The sequence below is a fragment of the Salmo salar genome, chromosome 12 (assembly GCF_965601325.2).
Source record: "Salmo salar chromosome 12, fSalSal1, whole genome shotgun sequence".
In the NCBI taxonomy this organism is placed as follows: domain Eukaryota; kingdom Metazoa; phylum Chordata; class Actinopteri; order Salmoniformes; family Salmonidae; genus Salmo; species Salmo salar.
In genome coordinates, this window is record NC_138302.1 from 97,182,508 (window position 1) to 97,206,271 (window position 23,764).

The 23,764-nt window shown below is 44.5% G+C and overlaps 1 protein-coding gene across 3 annotated transcripts in view; it reads right to left on the reverse strand.

Moving 5' to 3' along the window:
• LOC106566170 (mitogen-activated protein kinase kinase kinase 12) overlaps positions 1 to 23,764 on the reverse strand; it is a 67,119-nt gene that overhangs the window by 26,350 nt on the left and 17,005 nt on the right. For 2 of the 3 annotated variants that reach the window (XM_045691947.2, XM_045691944.2), the window contains exons 1-5: positions 19,555 to 19,981; positions 16,736 to 17,315; positions 6,624 to 6,807; positions 5,782 to 5,973; positions 2,125 to 2,283 (exon numbers count right to left, since the gene is read on the reverse strand). In XM_045691947.2, coding sequence (XP_045547903.1) covers positions 2,125 to 2,283; positions 5,782 to 5,973; positions 6,624 to 6,807; positions 16,736 to 17,240 — 1,040 coding nt within the window. In that variant the 5' untranslated portion in view covers positions 17,241 to 17,315; positions 19,555 to 19,981. Of the gene's footprint in view, positions 1 to 2,124; positions 2,284 to 5,781; positions 5,974 to 6,623; positions 6,808 to 16,735; positions 17,316 to 19,554; positions 19,982 to 23,764 lie in introns of those variants that run through there. The other variant, XM_045691945.2, reaches the window with a different exon arrangement.

Below are 23,764 nucleotides of genomic sequence, written 5' to 3' on the forward strand. Positions count from 1 at the left end.
TGTTTGGGAAATAAAGGATCGTGAACACTTACCACGCTGCGCCTTGGTCCACTCCTCCTTCTAACGACGAGCGTTACAGAATGTAATGGCATCAAACCATGTGTTTGATGTATTTGATACCATTCCGTCTATTCCACTCCAGCCATTACCACGAGCCCTTCCTCCCAAATTAAGTTGCCACCAACCTCCTGTGGTTAGAGTAGTACCCTTAATAAATAGCTATTTATTGCCTTTTTATACGATGAGTAATACTATGACTGAAGCATGTAATGAGTAATACTATGACTGAAGCATGTAATGAATAATACTACGACTGAAGCATGTAATGAATAATACTATGACTGAAGCATGTAATGAGTAATACTACGACTGAAGCATGTAATGAATAATACTATGACTGAAGCATGTAATGAGTAATACTATGACTGAAGCATGTAATGAATAATACTATGACTGAAGCATGTAATGAGTAATACTATGACTGAAGCATGTAATGAATAATACTACGACTGAAGCATGTAATGAATAATACTATGACTGAAACATGTAATGAGTAATACTATGACTGAAGCATGTAATGAGTAATACTATGACTGAAGCATGTAATGAATAATACTATGACTGAAGCATGTATGTGTAAGAAAGAGACAGAGAGAGTTAGTTCGCTGCAGCACTGCTCTTACTTTGCTTCCTCGGCTCAATTTGTCATTTAATGTTTAAAGTTATTGGTTCAGCATGAGGAGACCGGGCACAGACGACTGTAGGCACAGAGTACTGTAGGAATGTATAGTGTAGAGTTGTTATGAGATATAGAGTGGGAAGCTACAGTAGACCTGGCATGGGGTAGTAAGGTACTGTCATGGGGTAGTAAGGTACTGGGAGGCAGAAGCTAGCCTAACTGCCACAGTCATTCTTTACAATTTTTTCAAAGACAAGATGCATTCTCTGTCCTGTTATGTTATTTTTGAAGAAACCATTTAATTTTCTCAACACCCAATCTTATTTTAGATTTCTCCAGAGTAGGACGGTAAAGGGAGAGAACCTTGCTGTCTCACTGCCACAGTCTTTGTCACAATGCCCTTTATGCAATGGTTCCAAGAAACATTCTCTTTAAATGGAGTTTGTAAAAATGACTCCTCATTTTACTGTCTACTGTAGACCCAATGTACTTTTAGATTTAGCCAGTTGTCTGGCCCAACTGTCAGAGCATGTTAAGGTAGACCAGACAGAACAAAACTGCACAACCTCAAATCATCCTTTCTCTCAGAATAGACAGCGATAAGGGCGGGAGATAATGTAGACCCGTAATGTAGACCCAGAGATAGATACAGAGATAGATACTGTCTACATTCTTGTAGTTTTTCACACATCAACAGTTGTACCTTTTAGTTCACGTGTCAAACTCGAGCCTATTTGAACCGGCCTGTTGGTGGTTTTGGGGGGAAAACGATCTCAATCTATATTTAAATGAGAAAAAAAAAACACATTGAGACTGTGTAGAAATGATCATGGACCTCTACATTTATATAGTTGAATGCACTGATTGAAAGACCCTAAATTAGAGTGTGTGCTAAATTAATAAAATGTTTACAAAAAAATTCTGTTAAAATGTGTGGAAATCAGAATCTACCATTCGAACTCTGGGAGAAATCACTCTTTCATCTTTCAGTAGTGTAGGATCAGTGTGAAATCAGACTCCCCTCTCCATATCCAGTGTAGTGTGCTCTAGGCCCAGGGCCAGGCCACCGGCTTTAGAAAGGATATTTCAGCCTCTCCAGAGCACAAGAGCATCTGGCAAATCAATAATTGAATTAGCCAGCATTCCTCTCTTAGGAGAGAAAGAGAGAGAGAGAGAGAGAGATGGATGGATGGATGGATGGATGGATGGATGGATGGATGGATGGATGGAGAAGGAAACAGAAAAATAAACAGAAAAGCAGGGTGGGCTCAAGGCACTCTGGATAAGAGCGTCTGCTAAAATTACAAACATTGTACTTAAATGATTTGTAAAGATTTTATTTTATTGAACCTTTATTTTAACAGGTCTCTTTTTCCGATGGGTTGATATCAAAATAAATAATGCTATAATGCACGAGGAAAATGTAAGAAGGTGTTTTCTCTTACCAGATGTCGACCTTCTCTGATACAGGTTCATTCCTGATCACCTCTGGGGCCATCCAGGCCACCGTACCGGCGAACGACATCTTGGTGCTCTTATCACTCATCTCCTTAGACGTCCCGAAGTCAGAGATTTTCACAGCGTCGTCATAGGTGATCAACATACTGGAGTAGAGTATACAGACACAGTCAGGGGAAGGTACAGTAGTCACAGAGAGACAGTCAGGGGAAGGTACAGTAGCCACAGAGAGACAGTCAGGGGAAGGTACAGTAGCCACAGAGAGACAGTCAGGGGAAGGTACAGTAGCCACAGAGAGACAGTCAGGGGAAGGTACAGTAGCCACAGAGAGACAGTCAGGGGAAGGTACAGTAGCCACAGAGAGACAGTCAGGGGAAGGTACAGTAGCCACAGAGAGACAGTCAGGGGAAGGTACGGTAGCCACAGAGAGACAGTCAGGGGAAGGTACAGTAGCCACAGAGAGACAGTCAGGGGAAGGTACGGTAGCCACAGAGAGACAGTCAGGAGAAGGTACAGTAGCCACAGAGAGACAGTCAGAGGAAGGTACGGTAGCCACAGAGAGACAGTCAGGGGAAGGTACAGTAGCCACAGAGAGACAGTCAGGGGAAGGTACGGTAGCCACAGAGAGACAGTCAGGGGAAGGTACAGTAGCCACAGAGATACAGTCAGAGGAAGGTACGTAGCCACAGAGATACAGTTAGGGGAAGGTACGTAGCCACAGAGATACAGTTAGGGGAAGGTACGTAGCCACAGAGAGACAGTCAGAGGAAGGTACGTAGCCACAGAGACACAGTCAGGGGAAGGTACAGTAGCCACAGAGAGACAGTCAGGGGAAGGTACAGTAGCCACAGAGAGACAGTCAGGGGAAGGTACAGTAGCCACAGAGATACAGTCAGAGGAAGGTACGTAGCCACAGAGAGACAGTCAGAGGAAGGTACGATAGCCACAGAGAGACAGTCAGGGGAAGGTACAGTAGCCACAGAGAGACAGTCAGGGGAAGGTATGTTAGCCACAGAGAGACAGTCAGGGGAAGGTACGGTAGCCACAGAGAGACAGTCAGGGGAAGGTACAGTAGCCACAGAGATACAGTCAGAGGAAGGTACGTAGCCACAGAGAGACAGTCAGAGGAAGGTACGATAGCCACAGAGATACAGTCAGGGGAAGGTACAGTAGCCACAGAGAGACAGTCAGGGGAAGGTATGTTAGCCACAGAGAGACAGTCAGGGGAAGGTACGGTAGCCACAGAGAGACAGTCAGGGGAAGGTACAGTAGCCACAGAGAGACAGTCAGGGGAAGGTACAGTAGCCACAGAGAGACAGTCAGGGGAAGGTACAGTAGCCACAGAGAGACAGTCAGGGGAAGGTACAGTAGTCACAGAGAGACAGTCAGGGGAAGGTACAGTAGCCACAGAGAGACAGTCAGGGGAAGGTACAGTAGCCACAGAGAGACAGTCAGGGGAAGGTACAGTAGCCACAGAGAGACAGTCAGGGGAAGGTACAGTAGCCACAGAGAGACAGTCAGGGGAAGGTACGGTAGCCACAGAGAGACAGTCAGGGGAAGGTACAGTAGCCACAGAGAGACAGTCAGGGGAAGGTACGGTAGCCACAGAGAGACAGTCAGGGGAAGGTACAGTAGCCACAGAGAGACAGTCAGGGGAAGGTACGGTAGCCACAGAGAGACAGTCAGGGGAAGGTACAGTAGCCACAGAGAGACAGTCAGGGGAAGGTACAGTAGCCACAGAGAGACAGTCAGGGGAAGGTACAGTAGCCACAGAGAGACAGTCAGGGGAAGGTACAGTAGCCACAGAGAGACAGTCAGGGGAAGGTACAGTAGCCACAGAGAGACAGTCAGGGGAAGGTACAGTAGTCACAGAGAGACAGTCAGGGGAAGGTACGGTAGTCACAGAGAGACAGTCAGGGGAAGGTACAGTAGCCACAGAGAGACAGTCAGGGGAAGGTACAGTAGCCACAGAGAGACAGTCAGGGGAAGGTACAGTAGTCACAGAGAGACAGTCAGGGGAAGGTACAGTAGTCACAGAGAGACAGTCAGAGGAAGGTACAGTAGCCACAGAGACACAGTCAGGGGAAGGTACAGTAGCCACAGAGAGACAGTCAGGGGAAGGTACGGTAGCCACAGAGAGACAGTCAGGGGAAGGTACAGTAGTCACAGAGAGACAGTCAGGGGAAGGTACAGTAGCCACAGAGAGACAGTCAGGGGAAGGTACAGTAGTCACAGAGAGACAGTCAGGGGAAGGTACAGTAGCCACAGAGAGACAGTCAGGGGAAGGTACAGTAGCCACAGAGAGACAGTCATGGGAAGGTACAGTAGTCACAGAGAGACAGTCAGGGGAAGGTACAGTAGCCACAGAGAGACAGTCAGGGGAAGGTACAGTAGCCACAGAGAGACAGTCAGGGGAAGGTACAGTAGCCACAGAGAGACAGTCAGGGGAAGGTACAGTAGCCACAGAGAGACAGTCAGGGGAAGGTACAGTAGCCACAGAGAGACAGTCAGGGGAAGGTACAGTAGCCACAGAGAGAGTCAGGAGAAGGTACAGTAGCCACAGAGAGACAGTCAGGGGAAGGTACAGTAGCCACAGAGAGACAGTCAGGGGAAGGTACAGTAGCCACAGAGAGACAGTCAGGGGAAGGTACGGTAGCCACAGAGAGACAGTCAGGGGAAGGTACAGTAGTCACAGAGAGACAGTCAGAGGAAGGTACAGTAGTCACAGAGAGACAGTCAGGGGAAGGTACAGTAGCCACAGAGAGACAGTCAGGGGAAGGTACAGTAGCCACAGAGAGACAGTCAGGGGAAGGTACGGTAGCCACAGAGAGACAGTCAGGGGAAGGTACGGTAGTTACAGAGAGACAGTCAGGGGAAGGTACAGTAGCCACAGAGAGACAGTCAGAGGAAGGTACGGTAGCCACAGAGAGACAGTCAGGGGAAGGTACAGTAGCCACAGAGAGACAGTCAGGGGAAGGTACAGTAGCCACAGAGACACAGTCAGGGGAAGGTACAGTAGCCACAGAGAGACAGTCAGGGGAAGGTACAGTAGTCACAGAGAGACAGTCAGGGGAAGGTACGGTAGCCACAGAGAGACAGTCAGGGGAAGGTACAGTAGCCACAGAGAGACAGTCAGGGGAAGGTACAGTAGCCACAGAGAGACAGTCAGGGGAAGGTACAGTAGCCACAGAGAGACAGTCAGAGGAAGGTACAGTAGCCACAGAGAGACAGTCAGAGGAAGGTACAGTAGCCACAGAGAGACAGTCAGAGGAAGGTACAGTAGCCACAGAGAGACAGTCAGGGGAAGGTACGTAGCCACAGAGAGACAGTCAGGGGAAGGTACGGTAGTCACAGAGAGACAGTCAGGGGAAGGTACAGTAGCCACAGAGAGACACAACACCGTCCCTAGAACTATTCAAATGACTCAAACAAGAATATGATATTGAGGTCTGGTAACTTGAGAAACTAATTGTACACTAAGTCTCTAACATCCCTAAAATGTATCATATTCAATGATATGTACTTCATGTACCACCATATGTTTGGCATGACAATGAACACAACAGAGGTAATTGGCTCAAGCACATATAGATCTGCTACCACGCTAAAGCATAGTTATCATGTAGGTAGGACTGACTACTTACTTGGGCGACTTGAGGTCTCTGTGGATGATCTTGTGGAGGTGGAGGTAGTTCATGCCTCCAGCCATGCCCATGGCCCAGTCGATGAGCAGGGAGGGGGTGATCTTCCTACCCGCCCTCAGCACCTCGTACAGCTGGCCCTGGGCACAGTACTCCATTAGGATACAGTAACACGGGGCCTGGGTGCAGATACCCCTGAATGGAGTAGAGGAGAGAGGGAGGAGAGGAAAGAGAGAGGAGAGAAGGAAGAGAGGATTAGTAACACAGTTCTCCATTAAGGTAATATAAATAGCAATTCTATTGTATTCTACTGTACTGTCTTCTACTATATTATACTTTACTGTACAGTATTCTACTGTACTGTATTATACTATATTATACTTTACTGTACGGTATTCTACTGTACTGTATTCTTCTGTATTATACTCTACCATACTGTATTCTACTGTATTCTAATGTAATGTATTCTAATGTATTGTACTTTATTATACTCTACTGTACTGTATTCAACTGTATTCTACTCTACTGTATTATACTCTACTGTACTGTATTCTACTGTACTGTATTCTACTGTATTATACTCTACTGTACTGTATTTTACTGTACTGTATTCTACTGTACTGTATTCTACTGTAATGTATTCTAATCTACTGTATTGTACTGTATTATGCTCTACTGTACTGTATTCTACTGTACTGTATTCTACAGTTATACTCTAATGTACTGTATTCTACTGTACTGTATTCTACATTATTGTACTCTACTGTACTGTAGTCTACTGTATTCTACTGTACTGTATTTTACAGTATTAGACTGTACTGTATTCTACTGTACTGTATTCTTACTTGAAGGTGATGATGTTGGGGTGTTTGAGTTTTCTCAGATGTCTGATGTCTGTCTCCTTGATGTCTCGAACCTTCTTCACAGCTACTTCCTGTCCGTGGAGTTTACCCAGGAAGACGGCCCCCTGGGCCCCGCTCCCTACCCACTGCAGCTCAGAGATGTCCTCAAACGGCACCTCCCAGAGCTCTGGAGAGGAGGGAGAGAGAGAGAGAGAGAGAGAGAGAGAGAGAACAAAAAGAGAGAGATCAGTGACATACAGTATTGGTAGACAAAAAGGGTCCAAACATCCTGTTTAAGAGGGAATGAGTGAGTCAATACTTTCAGAATGACAGTTACCAAAACATAAAACGCCACATGTAAAGTGCTGGTCCCATGTTTCATGAGCTGAAATAAAATATCCCAGAAATGTTCCATACACATAAAAAGCTTATTTCTCAAAAATGTTTGAGCACAAATTTGTTTACATCACCATTAGTAAGCATTTCTCCTTTGCCAAGATAATCCATCCACCTGACAGGTGTGGCATATCAAGAAGCTGATTAAACAGCATGATCACAGGTGCACCTTGTGCTGGGGACAATAAAAGGCCCCTCTAAAATGCGCAGTTTTGTCACACAACACAGCGCCACAGATGTCTCAAGTTTTGAGGGCGCGTGCAACTGGCATGCTGACTGCAGGAATGTCCACCAGAGCTGTTGCCAGGGAATTGAGTGTTCATTTCTCTACCATAAGCCGCCTCCAACGTCGTTTTTGAGAATTTGGCAGTACATTCAAACGGCCTCACAACCGCAGACCACGTGTTACTACGCCAGCCCAGGACCTCCACATCTGGCTTCTTCACCTGCGGGATCGTCTGATGAGGGGGAGGGGGTGTGCTGAGGAGTATTTCTGTCTATAATAAAGCTATTTTGTGTGGAAAACTCATTCAGATTTTCTGTGCCTGGCTCCCCAGTGGGTGGGCCTATGCCCTCCCAGGCCCACCCATATGCCCTCCCAGGCCACCCATGGCTGCGCCCCTGCCCAGTCATGTGAAAGCCATAGATTAGGGTCTAATGAATTTATTTCAATTGACTGATATCCTTCTATGAACTGTACATTTTTGCATGTTACGTTTATATTTTTGTTCAGTATAAAAACAAATATTTCCAATATTGCTAAATCTAGGATAGACACCATTCCTTGACATACAGTATCCATCTTCCTTTAAATTATTGATCGAGTTTCAGTATAAGCCATGCACGAAAGAAAGACAATTACAAACAACAGAATATAAAAATCATACTTCGTATGAAAACCATTTGGCAATCATTTATAGACTCCTAAAAGACTAATCAATCACAGCAGATCATTAATCATTCATGGCGTCTTGGCTAATTTGACAAATGTATCTGAAAATTCCCCCGGCGCAGGAAGGGACCAGCACTAAAGCAGTAAATTCTACATCCTGTATTAATCGTCTGTCTCCCCTCACCAGGCAGACTTCACATCCCCGACCCCATCACCTCCCCTTCCCCCTTCCCACTCCATATCCAGACCCCATCAACCCCCTTCTCACTCCATATCCCCCCCCCCCCACTACCCATCCCCAACCCCAACACGCCCCTCCCTGGGGAATCCCTCCCTCCTTCTCTGCTACCTTTTTATATATTAGCCTCCCAAATCCCCCTCTTCCCTCACCCCCTCCTTTCCCCCTTTCCTCCCCCTCTCCCCTCCTCTCCTCCTCTCCTTTCCTCCTCTCATCCCTACTCTCCCATTCCCTCTCTCCACACCCCTCCAGAGTACAGGAGTCTTGTTACAGTCCCTTTGCCACAATGGCACTAAGCAGGATTTAGAGTGGAAAGCGTATTACCAAGAAGATTACCATTTTATGTCTGTGTGTGTGTGTGCGTGCGTGCGTGTGTGTGTGTGTGTGTGTGTGTGTGTGTGTGTTTGTGGGTGAGGTGAGGTGAGGTTCAAGTGCATTCACACACTCCAGGTGTACTGGGCGATGTGTACTAGGCAGTGTGTACTGGGCGGTGTGTACTAGGCAGTGTGTACTAGGCAGTGTGTACTGGGTGGTGTGTACTAGGCGGTGTGTACTGGGCAGTGTGTACTAGGCAGTGTGTACTGGGCGGTGTGTACTAGGCAGTGTGTACTGGGTGGTGTGTACTAGGCAGTGTGTACTGGGCAGTGTGTACTGGGCAGTGTGTACTGGGCGATGTGTACTGGGCGGTGTGTACTGGGCGGTGTGTACTAGGCAGTGTGTACTGGGCAGTGTGTACTAGGCAGTGTGTACTAGGCAGTGTGTACTAGGCAGTGTGTACTGGGCGGTGTGTACTAGGCAGTGTGTACTAGGCAGTGTGTACTAGGCAGTGTGTACTAGGCAGTGTGTACTGGGCAGTGTGTACTGGGCAGTGTGTACTGGGCGGTGTGTACTAGGCGGTGTGTACTGGGCGGTGTGTGCTGGGCGGTGTGTACTAGGCAGTGTGTACTGGGCGGTGTGGTATGTTCGGGTTGAATCTGCAATCCTTATAATGCATGTGTGCTATTGATTGAAAACATTTGGCCACTTTTAGAACATGAAGGATGTTAGAATCCCTGGTGTCTATCTTCCTTGAACTAGATAAACGGAACCATTCACATCACTAGAGTCTTGTGTTGTCATAGCAGAATCCCCTACAGTTCTTTGGAATTGAGAGCCAATGGAAGCAGTCCAATACAGGCTATGTCCAATGGCGCCCTATTGTCTACATAGTGCACTACTTCTGACCAGAGCCCTATGGCACCATATTCCCTACATAGTGCACTACTTTTGACCAGAGCCCTATGGCACCATATTCCCTACATAGTGCACTACTTTTGACCAGAGCCCTATGGCACCATATTCCCTACATAGTGCACTACTTTTGACCAGAGCCCTATGGCACCATATTCCCTACATAGTGCACTACTTTTGACCAGAGCCCTATGGCTCCCGATTCCCTACATATTACACTACTTTTGACCAGAGGCCCATGGCACCCTATTCCCTATATAGTGCACTACTTTCGACCAGGGACCATAGAGGTAATAGTGTGTAATTTGGGACTTACTCTCTGTCTGCAGCTTTACAATGTTCCATCTTATCAAAACAGCCCTTCCCTGGCACAAAGAGGCTTTATTATCATCACATCTACTGCTGCTGTTCTCTTCTGGATTCAGAAGGAGAACATTCTGTACTGAGTGCAAGATATGGGGAAAGAGAGGGAGCGAGACCGAATGAGGGAGAGTGAGAGAGAGAGAGAGTGAGAAAGAGAAGATTGGCATACTCCATAAAAGCTTCAGAGGGACATTTTTCCTTTTAGTTTCCCCATTCCATTGCTCAGCCTGGCAGTCCCTCCAGCCTATCTGTCTGTCTGTCTGTCTGTCTGTCTGTCTGTCTGTCTGTCTGTCTGTCTGTCTGTCTGTCTGTCTGTCTGTCTGTCTGTCTGTCTGTCTGTCTGTCTGTCTGTCTGTCTGTCTGTCTGTCTGTCTGTCTGTCTGTCTGTCTGTCTGTCTGTCTGTCTGTCTGTCTGTCTGTCTGTCTGTCTGTCTGTGAGCATGCTTGCGTGTGTGCATGTGTGTGACGCAGGGAGGCCTGTTTATGTCTGCAGCCTGCCTGCAACAATAGCTCCTCTCCCCTGGGACTCCTCCCACCCCTGCCCTGGGACTCCTCCCACCAAATCTAACTCATACATTATTCAACACCACACACTGACCCTGCACCTCTCATCTATATTAACACACAGTCAAAGCACACACACACATTATCTCTCTCTCTATTTCTCTCTCTCTCTCTCTCTCTCTCTCTCACACACACACACACACACACACACACACACACACACACACACACACACACACACACACACACACACTATCTCACACAGACATGCGCACGTATACATTCATGAATGCACACATACAGATGCACACAGACGCACACAAATATCTCATACAGCCCAAACACTCTCATCTCTCATACAGCCCAAGCACTCTCTCATATCTCATACAGCCCAAACTCTCTCTCATATCTCATACAGCCCAAACACTCTCTCATATCTCATACAGCCCAAACTCTCTCTCATATCTCATACAGCCCAAGCACTCTCTCATATCTCATACAGCCCAAAAACTCTCTCATATCTCATACAGACCAAACTCTCTCTCTCCCTCTCTACCTTCCTCTCTCTCTTTCTCTCTCTCTCTCTCTCTCTCTCTCTCTCTCTTTCTCTCTCTCTCCCTCTCTACCTTCCTCGTTCTCTCTCTCTCTCTTTCTCTCTCTCTCCCTCTCTACCTTCCTCTCTCTCTCTCTTTCTCTCTCTCTCTCTCTCTCTCTCTCTCTCTCTCTCTTTCTTTCTCTCTCTCTCTCTCTCTCTCTCAATCTCACTCCATCTCTCCAGTCAGAGAGAGTGTGTTTGTTTACAGTATGCTTGCTGGTGTGTTTTAATTGTGGTTAATTTCACCACCGACTGGTTGATGTAATTAGACACAATCACATGCAGACCTAATAATTAACATATCAAAGCGTTTGTTCAAATTAAAAGCATGTCCTGAAGAGGCATACCAAAAACCTAAAGCTATCATTCCATTATCTGTTCAAGTTGTAAAGAACATTCTGTATAATCACACAAAATAGGAGGGTGAATAGTTGTACTGTTGTGGTAGTAGTAAAATCTGTACTTATCTGCTGTAGTAACATTTGTATTAGTTATTACCTGTAACTAGTATTATCAGGGGCTTAGTTTTAACCTGTAACTAGTGTTGTCAGGGTGCTAGTTATAACCCGTAACTAGTGTTGTCAGGACCCTAGTTATAACCTGTAACTAGTGTTGTCAGGGTGCTAGTTAAAACCTGTAACGAGTGTTGTCAGGGCCCTAGTTATAACCTGTAACTAGTGTTGTCAGGGCCCTAGTTACAACCTGTAAATAGTGTTGTTAGGGTGCTAGTTATAACCTGTAACTACTGTTGTCAGGGTGAGAGTTAATACCTGTAACGAGTGTTGTCAGGATGCTAGTTATAACCTGTAACTAGTGTTGTCAGGACCCTAGTTATAACCTGTAACTAGTGTTGTCAGGGTGCTAGTTATAACCTGTATCTAGTGTTGTCAGGGTGCTAGTTATAACCTGTAACTAGTGATGTCAAGGCCCTAGTTATAACCTTTAACTAGTGTTGTCAGGACCCTAGTTATAACATGTAACTAGTATTGTCAGGGTTTTAGTTATAACCTTTAACTAGTGTTGTCAGGGCCCTCGTTATAACATGTAACTAGTATTTTCAGGGTGCTAGTTATAACATGTAACTAGTGTTGTCAGGGTGCTAGTTTTAACCTGTAACTAGTGTAGTCAGGGTGCTGGTATATAACCTGTATCTATTGTTAAAAGGGCCCTACTTGAAACCTGTAACTAGTGTTTTCAGGGCCCTAGCTATAACATGTAACTAGTGTTTTCAGGGCCCTAGTTATAACCTGTAACTAGTGTTTTCAGGGCCCTAGCTATAACATGTAACTAGTGTTTTCAGGGCCCTAGTTATAACCTGTAACTAGTGTTGTCAGGGCCCTAGTTATAACATGTAACTAGTGTTTTCAGGGCCCTAGTTATAACCTGTAACTAGTGTTGTCAGGGCCCTAGTTATAACCTGTAACTAGTGTTGTCAGGGCCCTAGTTATAACCTGTAACGGGGTCAGGTGCTATTACCTCAGGGCGGGCGGGCGGGGTCAGGGTGCTAGTAACCTGTAACTAGTGTTGTCAGGGTGCTAGTTTTAACCTGTAACTAGTGTTGTCAGGGTGGCAGTTATAACCTGTAACAAGTGTTGTCAGGTTGCTAGTTATCACCTGTAACTAGTGTTGAAAGGGCCCTAGTTATAACCTGTAACCAGTGTTGTCAGGGCCCTAGTTATAACCTGTAACTAGTGTTGTCAGGATGCCCTAGTCATAACCTGTAACTAGTGTTGTCAGGGCGCTAGTTATAACCTGTAACTAGTGTTGTCAGGGCCCTAGTGAAAACCTGTAACTAGTGTTGTCAGGGTGCTAGTTATAACCTGTAACTAGTGTTGTCAGGGCCCTAGTGAAAACCTGTAACTAGTGTTGTCAGGGTGCTAGTTATAACCTGTAACTAGTGTTGTCTGGGTACTAGATATAATTGGTAACTGGTGTTGTCAGGGAGCTAGTTTAAACCTGTAACTAGTGTTGTCAGGGCTGCTAGCTTATTAACCTGTAACTAGTGTTGTCAGGGTGCTAGTTATAACCTGTAACTAAGTGTTGTCAGGTGTGCTAGTTATAACCTGTAACTAGCATTGTCAGGGGCTAGTATCCTTAACTAGTGTTGTCAGGGTGCTAGTTATAACCTGTAACCAGTATTGTCAGGGCCCTAGTTATAACCTGTAACTAGTGTTGTCAGGATGCTAGTCATAACCTGTAACTAGTGTTGTCAGGGTGCTAGTTATAACCTGTAACTAGTGTTGTCAGGGAGCTTGTTAATACCTGTAACTAGTGTTGTCAGGGTGCTAGTTATAACCTGTAACTAGTGTATTGTCAGAGGTCGCCTAGTTATAACCTGTAACTAGTGTTGTCAGGGCCCTAGTTGATAAACCTGTAACTAGTTGTTGTCTAGGGCTGCTATTTATAACCTGTAACTAAGTGTATGTCTTGGTGTAGGCCCCGCTATGATGTACTAGTATATCACCGTGTAACTGAGTGTTGTCAGGGTGCTAGTTATAACCTGTAACAGTGTTGTCAGGAGCTTTTAAACCTGTAACTAGTGTTGTCAGGGCCCTAGTTATAACCTGTAACTAGTGTTGTCAGGGTGCTAGTTAAAACCTGTAACTAGTGTTGTCAGGGTGCTAGTTATAACCTGTAACTAGCATTGTCAGGGTGCTAGTATTCACATTTAACTAGTGTTGTCAGGGTGCTAGTTATAACCTGTAACCAGTATTGTCAGGGCCCTAGTTATAACCTGTAACTAGTGTTGTCAGGTTGCTAGTTATAACCTGTAACTAGTGTTGTGTAAGGGCCCTAGTTATAACCTGTAACTAGTGTTGTCAGGGAGCTTGTTAATACCTGTAACTAGTGTTGTCAGGGTGCTAGTTATAACCTGTAACTAGTGTATTTAGGGTGCTAGTTAAAACCTGTATCTAGTGTTATCAGGGCCCTAGTTATAACATGTAACTAGTGTTGTCAGGGCCCTAATTTTAACCTGTAACTAATGTTGTCAGTATGCTATTTATAACCTGTAACTAGTATTATCAGGGCCCTAGTTATAACCTGTAACTAGTGTTGTCAGTATGCTATTTATAACCTGTAACTAGTATTATCAGGGCCCTAGTTATAACCTGTAACTGGTGTTGTGTAGGGCCCCGCTTATAACCTGTAACTAGTATTATCAGGGCCGTAGTTACAACCTGTAACTAGTGTTGTCAGGGTGCTAGTTATAACCTGTAACTAGTGTTGTCAGGGAGCTTGTTAATACCTGTAACTAGTGTTGTCAGGGTACTAGTTATAACCTGTAACTAGTGTATTTAGGGTGCTAGTTAAAACCTGTATCTAGTGTTATCAGGGCCCTAGTTATAACATGTAACTAGTGTTGTCAGGGCCCTAATTTTAACCTGTAACTAATGTTGTCTTGGCCCTAGTTATAACCTGTAACTAGTGATGTCAGGGCCCTAGTTATAACCTGTAACTAGTGTTGTCTGTGTGCTAGTTATAACCTGTAACAAGTGTTGTCAGTATGCTATTTATAACCTGTAACTAGTGTTGTCAGAGCCCTAGTTATAACCTGAAACTAGTGTTGTCAGAGCCCTAGTTATAACCTGAAACTAGTTTTGTCAAGGTGCTATTTATAACCTGTAACTAGTGTAGTGAGTCTGCTATTTATAACCTGTAACTAGTATTATCAGGGCCGTAGTTACAACCTGTAACTAGTATTATCAGGGCCGTAGTTACAACCTGTAACTAGTGTTGTCAGTTTGCTATTTATAACCTGTAACTAGTGTTGTCAGGGTGCTAGTTATAACCTGTACCTAGTGTTGTCAGGGCCCTAGTTATAACCTGTAACTAGTGTTGTCAGGGTGCTATTTATAACCTGAACTAGTGTTGACAGGGTGCTATTTTTAACCTGTAACTAGTATTATCAGGACCCTAGTTATAACCTGTAACTAGTGTTATAAGGGTGCTAGCTATAACCTGTCACTATTGTTGTCAGGGCCCTAGTTATAACCTGTAACTAGTGTTGTCAGGGCCGTAGTTACAACCTGTAACTAGTATTATCAGGGCCGTAGTTACAACCTGTAACTAGTGATGTCAGGGTGATAGTTATAGCCTGTACCTAGTGTTGTCATGGTGCTAGTTATAACCTGTACCTAGTATTATCAGGGCCGTAGTTACAACCTGTAACTAGTGATGTCAGGGTGCTAGTTATAACCTGTAACTAGTGTTGTCAGGGTGATAGTTATAGCCTGTACCTAGTGTTGTCATGGTGCTAGTTATAACCTGTACCTAGTATTATCAGGGCCGTAGTTACAACCTGTACCTAGTGTTGTCAGGGAGCTTGTTAATTCCTGTAACTAGTTTTGTTAGGGTGCTAGTTATAACCTGTAACTAGTGTTTTCAGGGTGCTAGTTATAACATGTAACTAGTGTTGTCAGGGCCCTAATTTTGACCTGTAACTAGTGTTGTCATGGCCCTTGTTATAACCTGTAACTAGTGTTGTCAGGGCCCTAGTTATAACTAGTAACTAGTATTGTCAGAGCTCTAGTTATAACCTGTAACTTGTGTTTTCAGGGAGCTATTTATAACCTGAACTAGTGTTGACAGGGTGCTATTTTTAACCTGTAACTAGTATTATCAGGACCCTAGTTATAACCTGTAACTAGTGTTATAAGGGTGCTAGTTATAACCTGTCACTATTGTTGTCAGGGCCCTAGTTATAACCTGTAACTAGTGTTGTCAGGGTGCTAGTTATAACCTGTAACTAGTGTTTTTAGGGTGCTAGTTATAACCTGTAACTAGTATTATCAGGGTCCTAGTTATAACATGTAACTAGTGTTGTCAGGGCCCTAGTTATAACCTGTAACTAGTGTTGTCAGGGTGCTAGTTATAACCTGTACCTAGTGTTGTCATGGTGCTAGTTATAACCTGTACCTAGTATTATCAGGGCCGTAGTTACAACCTGTAACTAGTGATGTCAGGGTGCTAGTTATAACCTGTAACTAGTGTTGTCAGGGTGATAGTTATAGCCTGTACCTAGTGTTGTCATGGTGCTAGTTATAACCTGTACCTAGTATTATCAGGGCCGTAGTTACAACCTGTACCTAGTGTTGTCAGGGCCCTAGTTATAACATGTAACTAGTGTTGTCAGGGAGCTTGTTAATTCCTGTAACTAGTTTTGTTAGGGTGCTAGTTATAACCTGTAACTAGTGTTTTCAGGGTGCTAGTTATAACCTGTAACTAATGTTGTTTTGGCCCTAGTTATAACCTGTAACTAGTGATGTCAGGGCCCTAGTTATAACCTGTAACTAGTGTTGTCATGGTGCTAGTTATAACCTGTAACTAGTGATGTCAGGGCCCTAGTTATAACCTGTAACTAGTGTTGTCATGGCCCTAGTTATAACCTGTAACTAGTGATGTCAGGGCCCTAGTTATAACCTGTAACTAGTGTTGTCATGGTGCTAGTTATAACCTGTACCTAGTGTTGTCAGTATGCTATATATAACTTGTACCTAGTATTATCAGGGCCCTAGTTATAACCTTAACTAGTGTTGTGTAGGGCCCTAGTTATAACCTGTAACTAGTGTTGTCAGGGTCCTAGTTATAACCTGTAACTAGTGTTGTCAGGGTGCTAGTTATAACCTGTATCTAGTGTTGACAGGGCCCTAGTTATAACCTGTAACTAGTGTTGTGTAGGGCCCTAGTTATAACCTGTAACTAGTGTTGTCAGGGCCCTAGTTATAACCTGTAACTACTGTTGTCAGGGCCCTAGTTATAACCTGTATCTAGTGGCCAGATCTTTTCATGGTCAGGTCACATGGTCAGGAGAAGCTCTTGATCCTAACCACAATCTCTCTCTCTCTCTCTCTCTCTCTCTCTCTCTCTCTCTCTCGTTGTGACCAAATGACTCTTACCTTCCAGGTTATGTTTGTGTTCGGTGGAGTAGGCCTTGCCGATCATGGTCCAGACCGGCTTCAGACACCCAAACAGTCCCTCCAGAAACCCTCCACTTCCTCCCGACAGCAGCCTCACATTTTCAGCCTGGCTCCGCACCGCTCCTCCCTCCGCATCCTGACCCTCTCCCTCCATCCTACCCCCTCCCTCCCCGTTCTCATGGAGCTTCAGCACACTGTTGGCAAAGTGCTCCTGCTGCTCCTCGCTAGGCGTGGGGCTGTGGCCCCCACAGGTGTGTTCACCATTATGACCTCCACCTCCCCCGCCTTCGGGCTCCGGGGCACCCCCGGTGTCTATAGATAGTACGTTCCGTAGGACACACTGGGTGGGGGTCAGATCCATCTCAGGGGTGCAGGCGGGGGTGTCGTCCAGCCGGCCCCGGAAGGTAGGGGTGTGTTCTGAGAGGGGGGTGTTGAACCCGGAGAGAGAGGGAGACGGGGCGCGGGACTCTGTGATACAGGCCATGGGGACTCTGTGGTCAGGGGAACAGGAAGAACCCCGGGGACTGTTGATCAGTCAGGGCCAGCGGCGAAGCAAGACCTGTAGGAGGTGAGCAAAAAGGTAACCATGGTTACAGATGATCTGACGATAGCTTCCGTTTTTCTTCTATATGAACACCTTGGTGGAATATACATAGTAGCTGTAACTGAAACACGGACGTCAGGGTTTAAATAAAATACATTTTGTGTGTTACCACATGAATGGTGGCCTCCGTTTACTGTGGTCAGCCATGTCAAGGCTAGCCAATGCTAACAAAACAATAAAAGAGGATTCTCTTCTTTTCATAGTCATGGGCCAGTAAACGAAAGGTTGCTGGATCGAATCCCCGAGCTGACAAGGTAAAAATCTGTCGTTCTGCCCCTGAACAAGGCAGTTAACCCACTGTTCCCCCGGTCGCTGAAGACGTGGATGTCGATTAAGACAGCCCCCCACCGCACCTCTCTGATTCAGAGGGGGTTGGGGGTTAAATGCGGAAGACACATTTCAGTTGAAGCCATTCAGTTGTACAACTGACTAGGTATCCCCCTTTCCCTTTCCTTTGGTTTCCTCTCACATCCTCCTACTACATCTCCGGGAAATCACTTTCTAGATGACTACTACGCTAATCGGCACCAGAACTTGTGTTGCTGTTAGTAATGAGAGAGAAGAGAGAAGAGAGAGTCGAGTGGCTGCTCTAGAAAGCCTGTTTATGTCCCCAAGGACAGACATCCCCCACAACAGATCCAGGAGAAGAGGAATACATTGTCCTCTAACAGGCGACTGCTGTTTATTTATTTTTTATTATTGCTAAAGATACAATGTTATAAGAAAACTGCAGTGACACGTTGGTATAACAACATCTTCTTGCTAGATAGCTGTGTTCAACAAAATAATCATCTGACTGTACCTGAATATCAAGGCCACACACACCACTCATCTCATTACAACATGTCATATATAGAAAACTCCATGCAAATGATTAGCACAATGGGACAAGGTTATTATGATTCTGACGAAACTTGTAAATGGAATTTCATTTTGCTGACATTTTACTTTACCCCTGTTCAAGAGAAATCCTCAGAGAGAGCATTACAATCTGACGGTCAGTGGTTGAAATACTGAAATACTACAACATGTATCTAGGCCTGGGTGACTCCATTGCATGAACACAGGTTGTTTCATTGCTAGTGCCTAGAGTCTTGTTGGCAGAAAAAAAAAACCCGGGGTTAACTTCAGAACCATGGATAGCGTCATTAAGGGGAAAAAATACACATATTCCTGGCCCTATTCAGCCTCACAACCTGTAGTACATGGTGAACACAACCAGGTCAGAACAGAGTACAGTGGATAGTGACTTTCTTCCCTTCAGATTATCAGTTTACTGAGCTGATTTCAAGTCCAAAGTCACACACACACACACACACACACACACACACACACACACACACACACACACACACACACACACACACACACACACACACACAAGTTCAGTTTTACTTCAGGTAAGTCTCACAAAGCCAGACTCTGGCCACGTCCACACTGTGGCATTGCTCAATCATCAGTCCATGGGATGAGTCATGATTGGTTCCTTCCTCTGTTGGTACACCCCATGCTTCTGTTACCTCTAACTAATAATTAATGGTACATCTACCCTGTGTGCAAAAACTAAAACATCAAAGTCAAGAACATAAAAACGAAATATTTCCACCTTATTAATTATGTATAATAACCATACTCCTGTTTTCGTTTGTTCTGTTTGCAACTGAAAAGACACATTCTCTTGGGTATCACAACAGTCATTCATTCACTGACATTTTACAGAAATAATACACCTTTGCTTCAAATTCAGATAAGAAGTGAAAGGAGAAACCTGTCCATTGCTACGCATCTGGCATCTGTCTAATCTTAGAGTAATCACTAAATATTTTTTGTGTCACTGATTTTCAACTTAATGATCCCCTCCTTAACAGTGGCAGCAGCTGCTAGGCGGTCCTGCGGAATAAGCCCCCATGCAGTGGGTAGGCCAGGCGGTGCATTGAAGCGACCCAAAACACAGGCTCTTCAATGGCACCGATTCGCTTCACAGCTTCTACGGGACCCGTGCGTCAAGCGCATCACCATATCATAGACTATGCCTCGCTTTAGCGTATAATATGAGTCTATATAACATAGACTACAATTGATTTATTTACATGGAATATTGGAAATGTGATTTACACACGATTTAGGCTCAAACGACATTAGCCTGGCAGATTTCCAAATATAATATAATACATGTTTTTTTTTTATAACGTACCTTAGCAAATGCAGCAAGCTCAAGTCTCAAACTCCATTGTTGTTGATTATATCTTTCACATAGGCTGCTATTTATTTAATTTGTTCCCGATGCAGTCTTCTAAAACAGCGCAATTATTCAGCTTTCCTCGTTTTGTTGATATAATCAGTGTCACCGCGCGCGACTCAGCTCAGCATCCAATATTCTTTGCAGCACGCACTCGCTGTTCTAGAATGGGTTCTAGCGATGGAAGCAATGGAGAGTCGTTCATTCTTCGTTCATTTCAACCCAATCTTTATAACCTTATATCTCTATCCCGGTCCCGCCGGTGATTTGATCACATGTATATGATTTCCCTTTCTTCCCACTTGCTGTGAGGTGAAAATATGTGATTTGGAGCGGTCCCTTCTCTCCAAGCCCCTGCAGATTTTATATTGCGGAGTGCCTCTCTCACCTATGCGGAGGAGAGAGAGAGAGGGGCGTGTGTCAGGCGGGCAGTGACAGAGCAGGGGCGGGATTTAGCTTATAGCCTATAGTCTACACCAGGGATCATTAATTAGATTGTGCCTCGGGACGATTTTTTCTTGAGTGGATTGTCAGGCGGCCAGAACATTTTTACAAATAATTTGTAGACTGCAAATTGACCACAATAAGTCCAAACAGATATATTTGACTAAAACATACAGGACCAGTCAAAAGTTTGACACACCTACTCATTCAAGGGTTTTCTTTATTTTACTATTTTCTACATTGTAGAATAATAGTGAAGACATCAAGACTATGAAAAAACACATATGGAATAATTTAGTAACCAAAAAAGTGTTAAACAAATCAAAATGTATTTAATATTTGAGCTTCTTCAAAGTTGCCACCCTTTGCCTTGATGACAGCTTTGCACACTCTTGGCATTCTCTCAACCAGCTTCACCTGGAATGCTTTTCCAATAGTCTTGAAGGAGTTCCCACATATGCTGAGCCCTTGTTGGCTGCTTTTCCTTCACTCTGCGGTCCAACTCATCCCAAAGCATCTAAATTGGGTTGAGGTCGGGTGATTGTGTTGAGGTCGAGTGATTATGGAGGCCAGGTCATCTGATGCAGCACTCCATCACTCTCCTTGGTCAAATAGTCCTTACACAGCTTGGAGGTGTGTTGGGTCACTGTCCTGTTGAAAAATTACAATTGTAAACACCATGCTCTACCAACTGAGCCACAGGGAAGACCAAAACAAATGATAGTCCCACTAAGCGCAAACCAGATGGGATGGCGTATCACTGCAGAATGCTGTGGTAGCCATGCTGGTTAAGTGTGCCTTGAATTCTAAATAAACCACAGACAGTGTCACGAGCAAAGCACCCCACCACCATCACACGTCCTCCTCCATGCTTCACGGTGGGAACCACACATGCGGAGATCATCAGTTCACCTACTCTGCATCTCACAAAGTCATGACAGTTGGAACCATAAATCTCACATTTGGACTCAACAGATCAAAGGACAGATTTCCACCGGTCTAATGTCCATTGCTCGTGGTTCTTGGCCCAAGGAAGTCTCTTCTTCTGATTGGTGTCCTTTAGTAGGCTGACTCACAACCGGCGCACAATTGGCCGGGTTTGGCCGGTGTAGGCAGTATTTTAATACTAATTTGTTCTTAACTGACTTGCCTAGTTAAATAAAGGTTACATTTAAACAATGTTTTTAAAAAATTATTCTTTACAACAATTCGACCATGAAGGCCCAATTTATGTAGTATCCTCTGAACAGTTGATGTTGAGATGTGTCTGTTACATGAACTCTGTGAAGCATTTATTTGGGCTGCAATTTCTGAGGCTGGTAACTCCAATTAACTTATCCTCTGCAGCAGAGGTAACTCTGGGTCTTCCTTTCCTGTGGCGGTCCTCATGAGAGCTAGTTTCATCATAGCGCTTGATGATTTTTGTGACTGCACTTGAAGAAAATGTCCTGTATTGACTGACCTTCATGCCTTAAAGTAATGATAGACTGTCGTTTATCTTTTCTTATTTGAGCTGTTCTTGCGAAAATATGGACTTGAATTTTTACCGAATAGGGCTATCTTCTGTATACCACCCTACCTTGTCACAACACATGATTGGCTCAAACGCATTATGAAGGAAAGAAATTCAACAAATTAACATTTAACAAGGCACACCTGTTAATTGAAATGCATTCCAGGTGACTACCTCATGAAGCTGGTTGAGAGAATGCCAAGAGTGTGCAAAGCTGTCATTTATTTTATTTCTTTTTTATTTCACCTTTATTTAACCAGGTAGGCCAGTTAAGAACAAGTTCTCATTTACAACTGCAACTTGGCCAAGATAAAGCAAAGCAGTGTGACACAGACAACAACACAGAGTTACACATAGGATAAACAAAAGTACAGTCAATAACACAATAGAAAAATCTTTATACAGTGTGTGCAAATGGAGTAAGGAGATAAGGCAATAAATAGGCCATTGTAGAAAAGTAATTACAATTTAGCAGATTAACACTGAAGTGATAGATGTGCAGATGATGATATGCAAGTAGAAATACTGGTGTGCAAAAGAGCAAAAAAGTTAATAAAAACAATATGGGGATGAGGTAGGTAGTTGGGTGGGCTATTTACAGATGGGCTATGTACAGCATCAGAGATCGGTAAGCTACTCAGATAGCTGATGCTTAAAGTTAGTGAGGGAGATTTAAGTCTACAACTTCAGCGATTTTTGCAATTCGTTCCAGTCATTGGCAGCAGAGAACTGGAAGGAAAGACGGCCAAAGTGGGTGTTGGCTTTGGGGGTGACCAGTGAGATATACCTGCTGGAGCGTGTGCTATGGGTGGGTGTTGTTTTGGTGACCAGTGAGCAGAGATAAGGTGGAGCTTTACCTAGGAAAGACTTATAGATGACCTGGAGCCAGTGGGTCTGACGACGAATATGTAGCGAAGGCCAGCCGACGAGAGCATACAGGTCGCAGTGGTGGGTGGTATATGGGGCTTTGGTGACAAAACGGACGGCACTGTGATAGACTGCATCCAGTTTGCTGAGTAGAGTGTTGGAGGCTATTTTGTAAATGACATTGCTGAAGTCGAGAATCGGTAGGATAGTCAGTTTTACGAGGGTATGTTTGGCAGCGTGAGTGAAGTAGGCTTTGTTGCAAAATAGGAAGCCGATTCTAGATTTAATTTTGGATTGGAGATGCTTAATATGAGTATGGAAGGAGAGTTTACAGTCTAACCAGACACCCAGGTATTTGTAGTTGTCCACATATTCTAAGTCAGAACCGTCCAGAGTAGTGATGCTTGTCGGGCGGGCTGGTGCGGGCAGCGATCGGTTGAAGAGCATGCATTTAGTTTTACTAGCGTTTAAGAGCAGTTGGAGGCCATGGAAGGAGGGTTGTATGGCATTGAAGCTCGTTTGGAGGTTTGTTAACACAGTGTCCAAAGAAGGGCCAGATGTAGAGGTGGATCAAGGAATCACCCGCAGCAAGAGCGATATCATTGATATATACAGAGAAAAGAGGGCCCAAGAATTGAATCCTGTGGTACCCCCATAGAGACTGCCAGAGGTCCTCAAGGTGAAGGGTGGCTACTTTGAAGAATCTCATATATAAAATATATTTTGATTTGTTTACAAACGCAACAAAAATTATAATAATTATATACAGTACGAGGCAAACGTTTGGACACACCTACTCATTCAAGGGTTTTTCTTTCTTTTGACTATTTTCTTCATTGTAGAATAATAGTGAAGACATCAAAACTATAAAGTAACACATACTGTTTTGAATCATGTAGTACCCCAAAAAGTACTAAACAAAATCAAAATATATTTTATATTTGAGATTGTACAAAGTAACCACACTTTGCCTTGATGACAGCTTTGCACACTCTCTGCATTCCCTCAACCAGCTTCATGAGGTAATCTCCTGGACAGAGGTGTACTTGGAGGGCAAGTTGGTCAGGATGATATCTATGAGGGTGCCCATGTTTTCGGATTTAGGGTTGTACCTGGTAGGTTCCTTGATAATTTGTGTGAGATTGAGGGCATCTAGCTTAGATTGTAGGATGGCCGGTGTGTTAAGTATATCCCAGTTTAGGTCACCTAACAGTACGGACTCTGAAGATAGATGGGGGCAATTAATTCACATATGGTGCCCAGGGCACAGCTGGGGGCTGGGGGAGGGGGGTCTGTAACAAACGGCAACAGTGAGAGACTTATTTCTGGAAAGGTGGATTT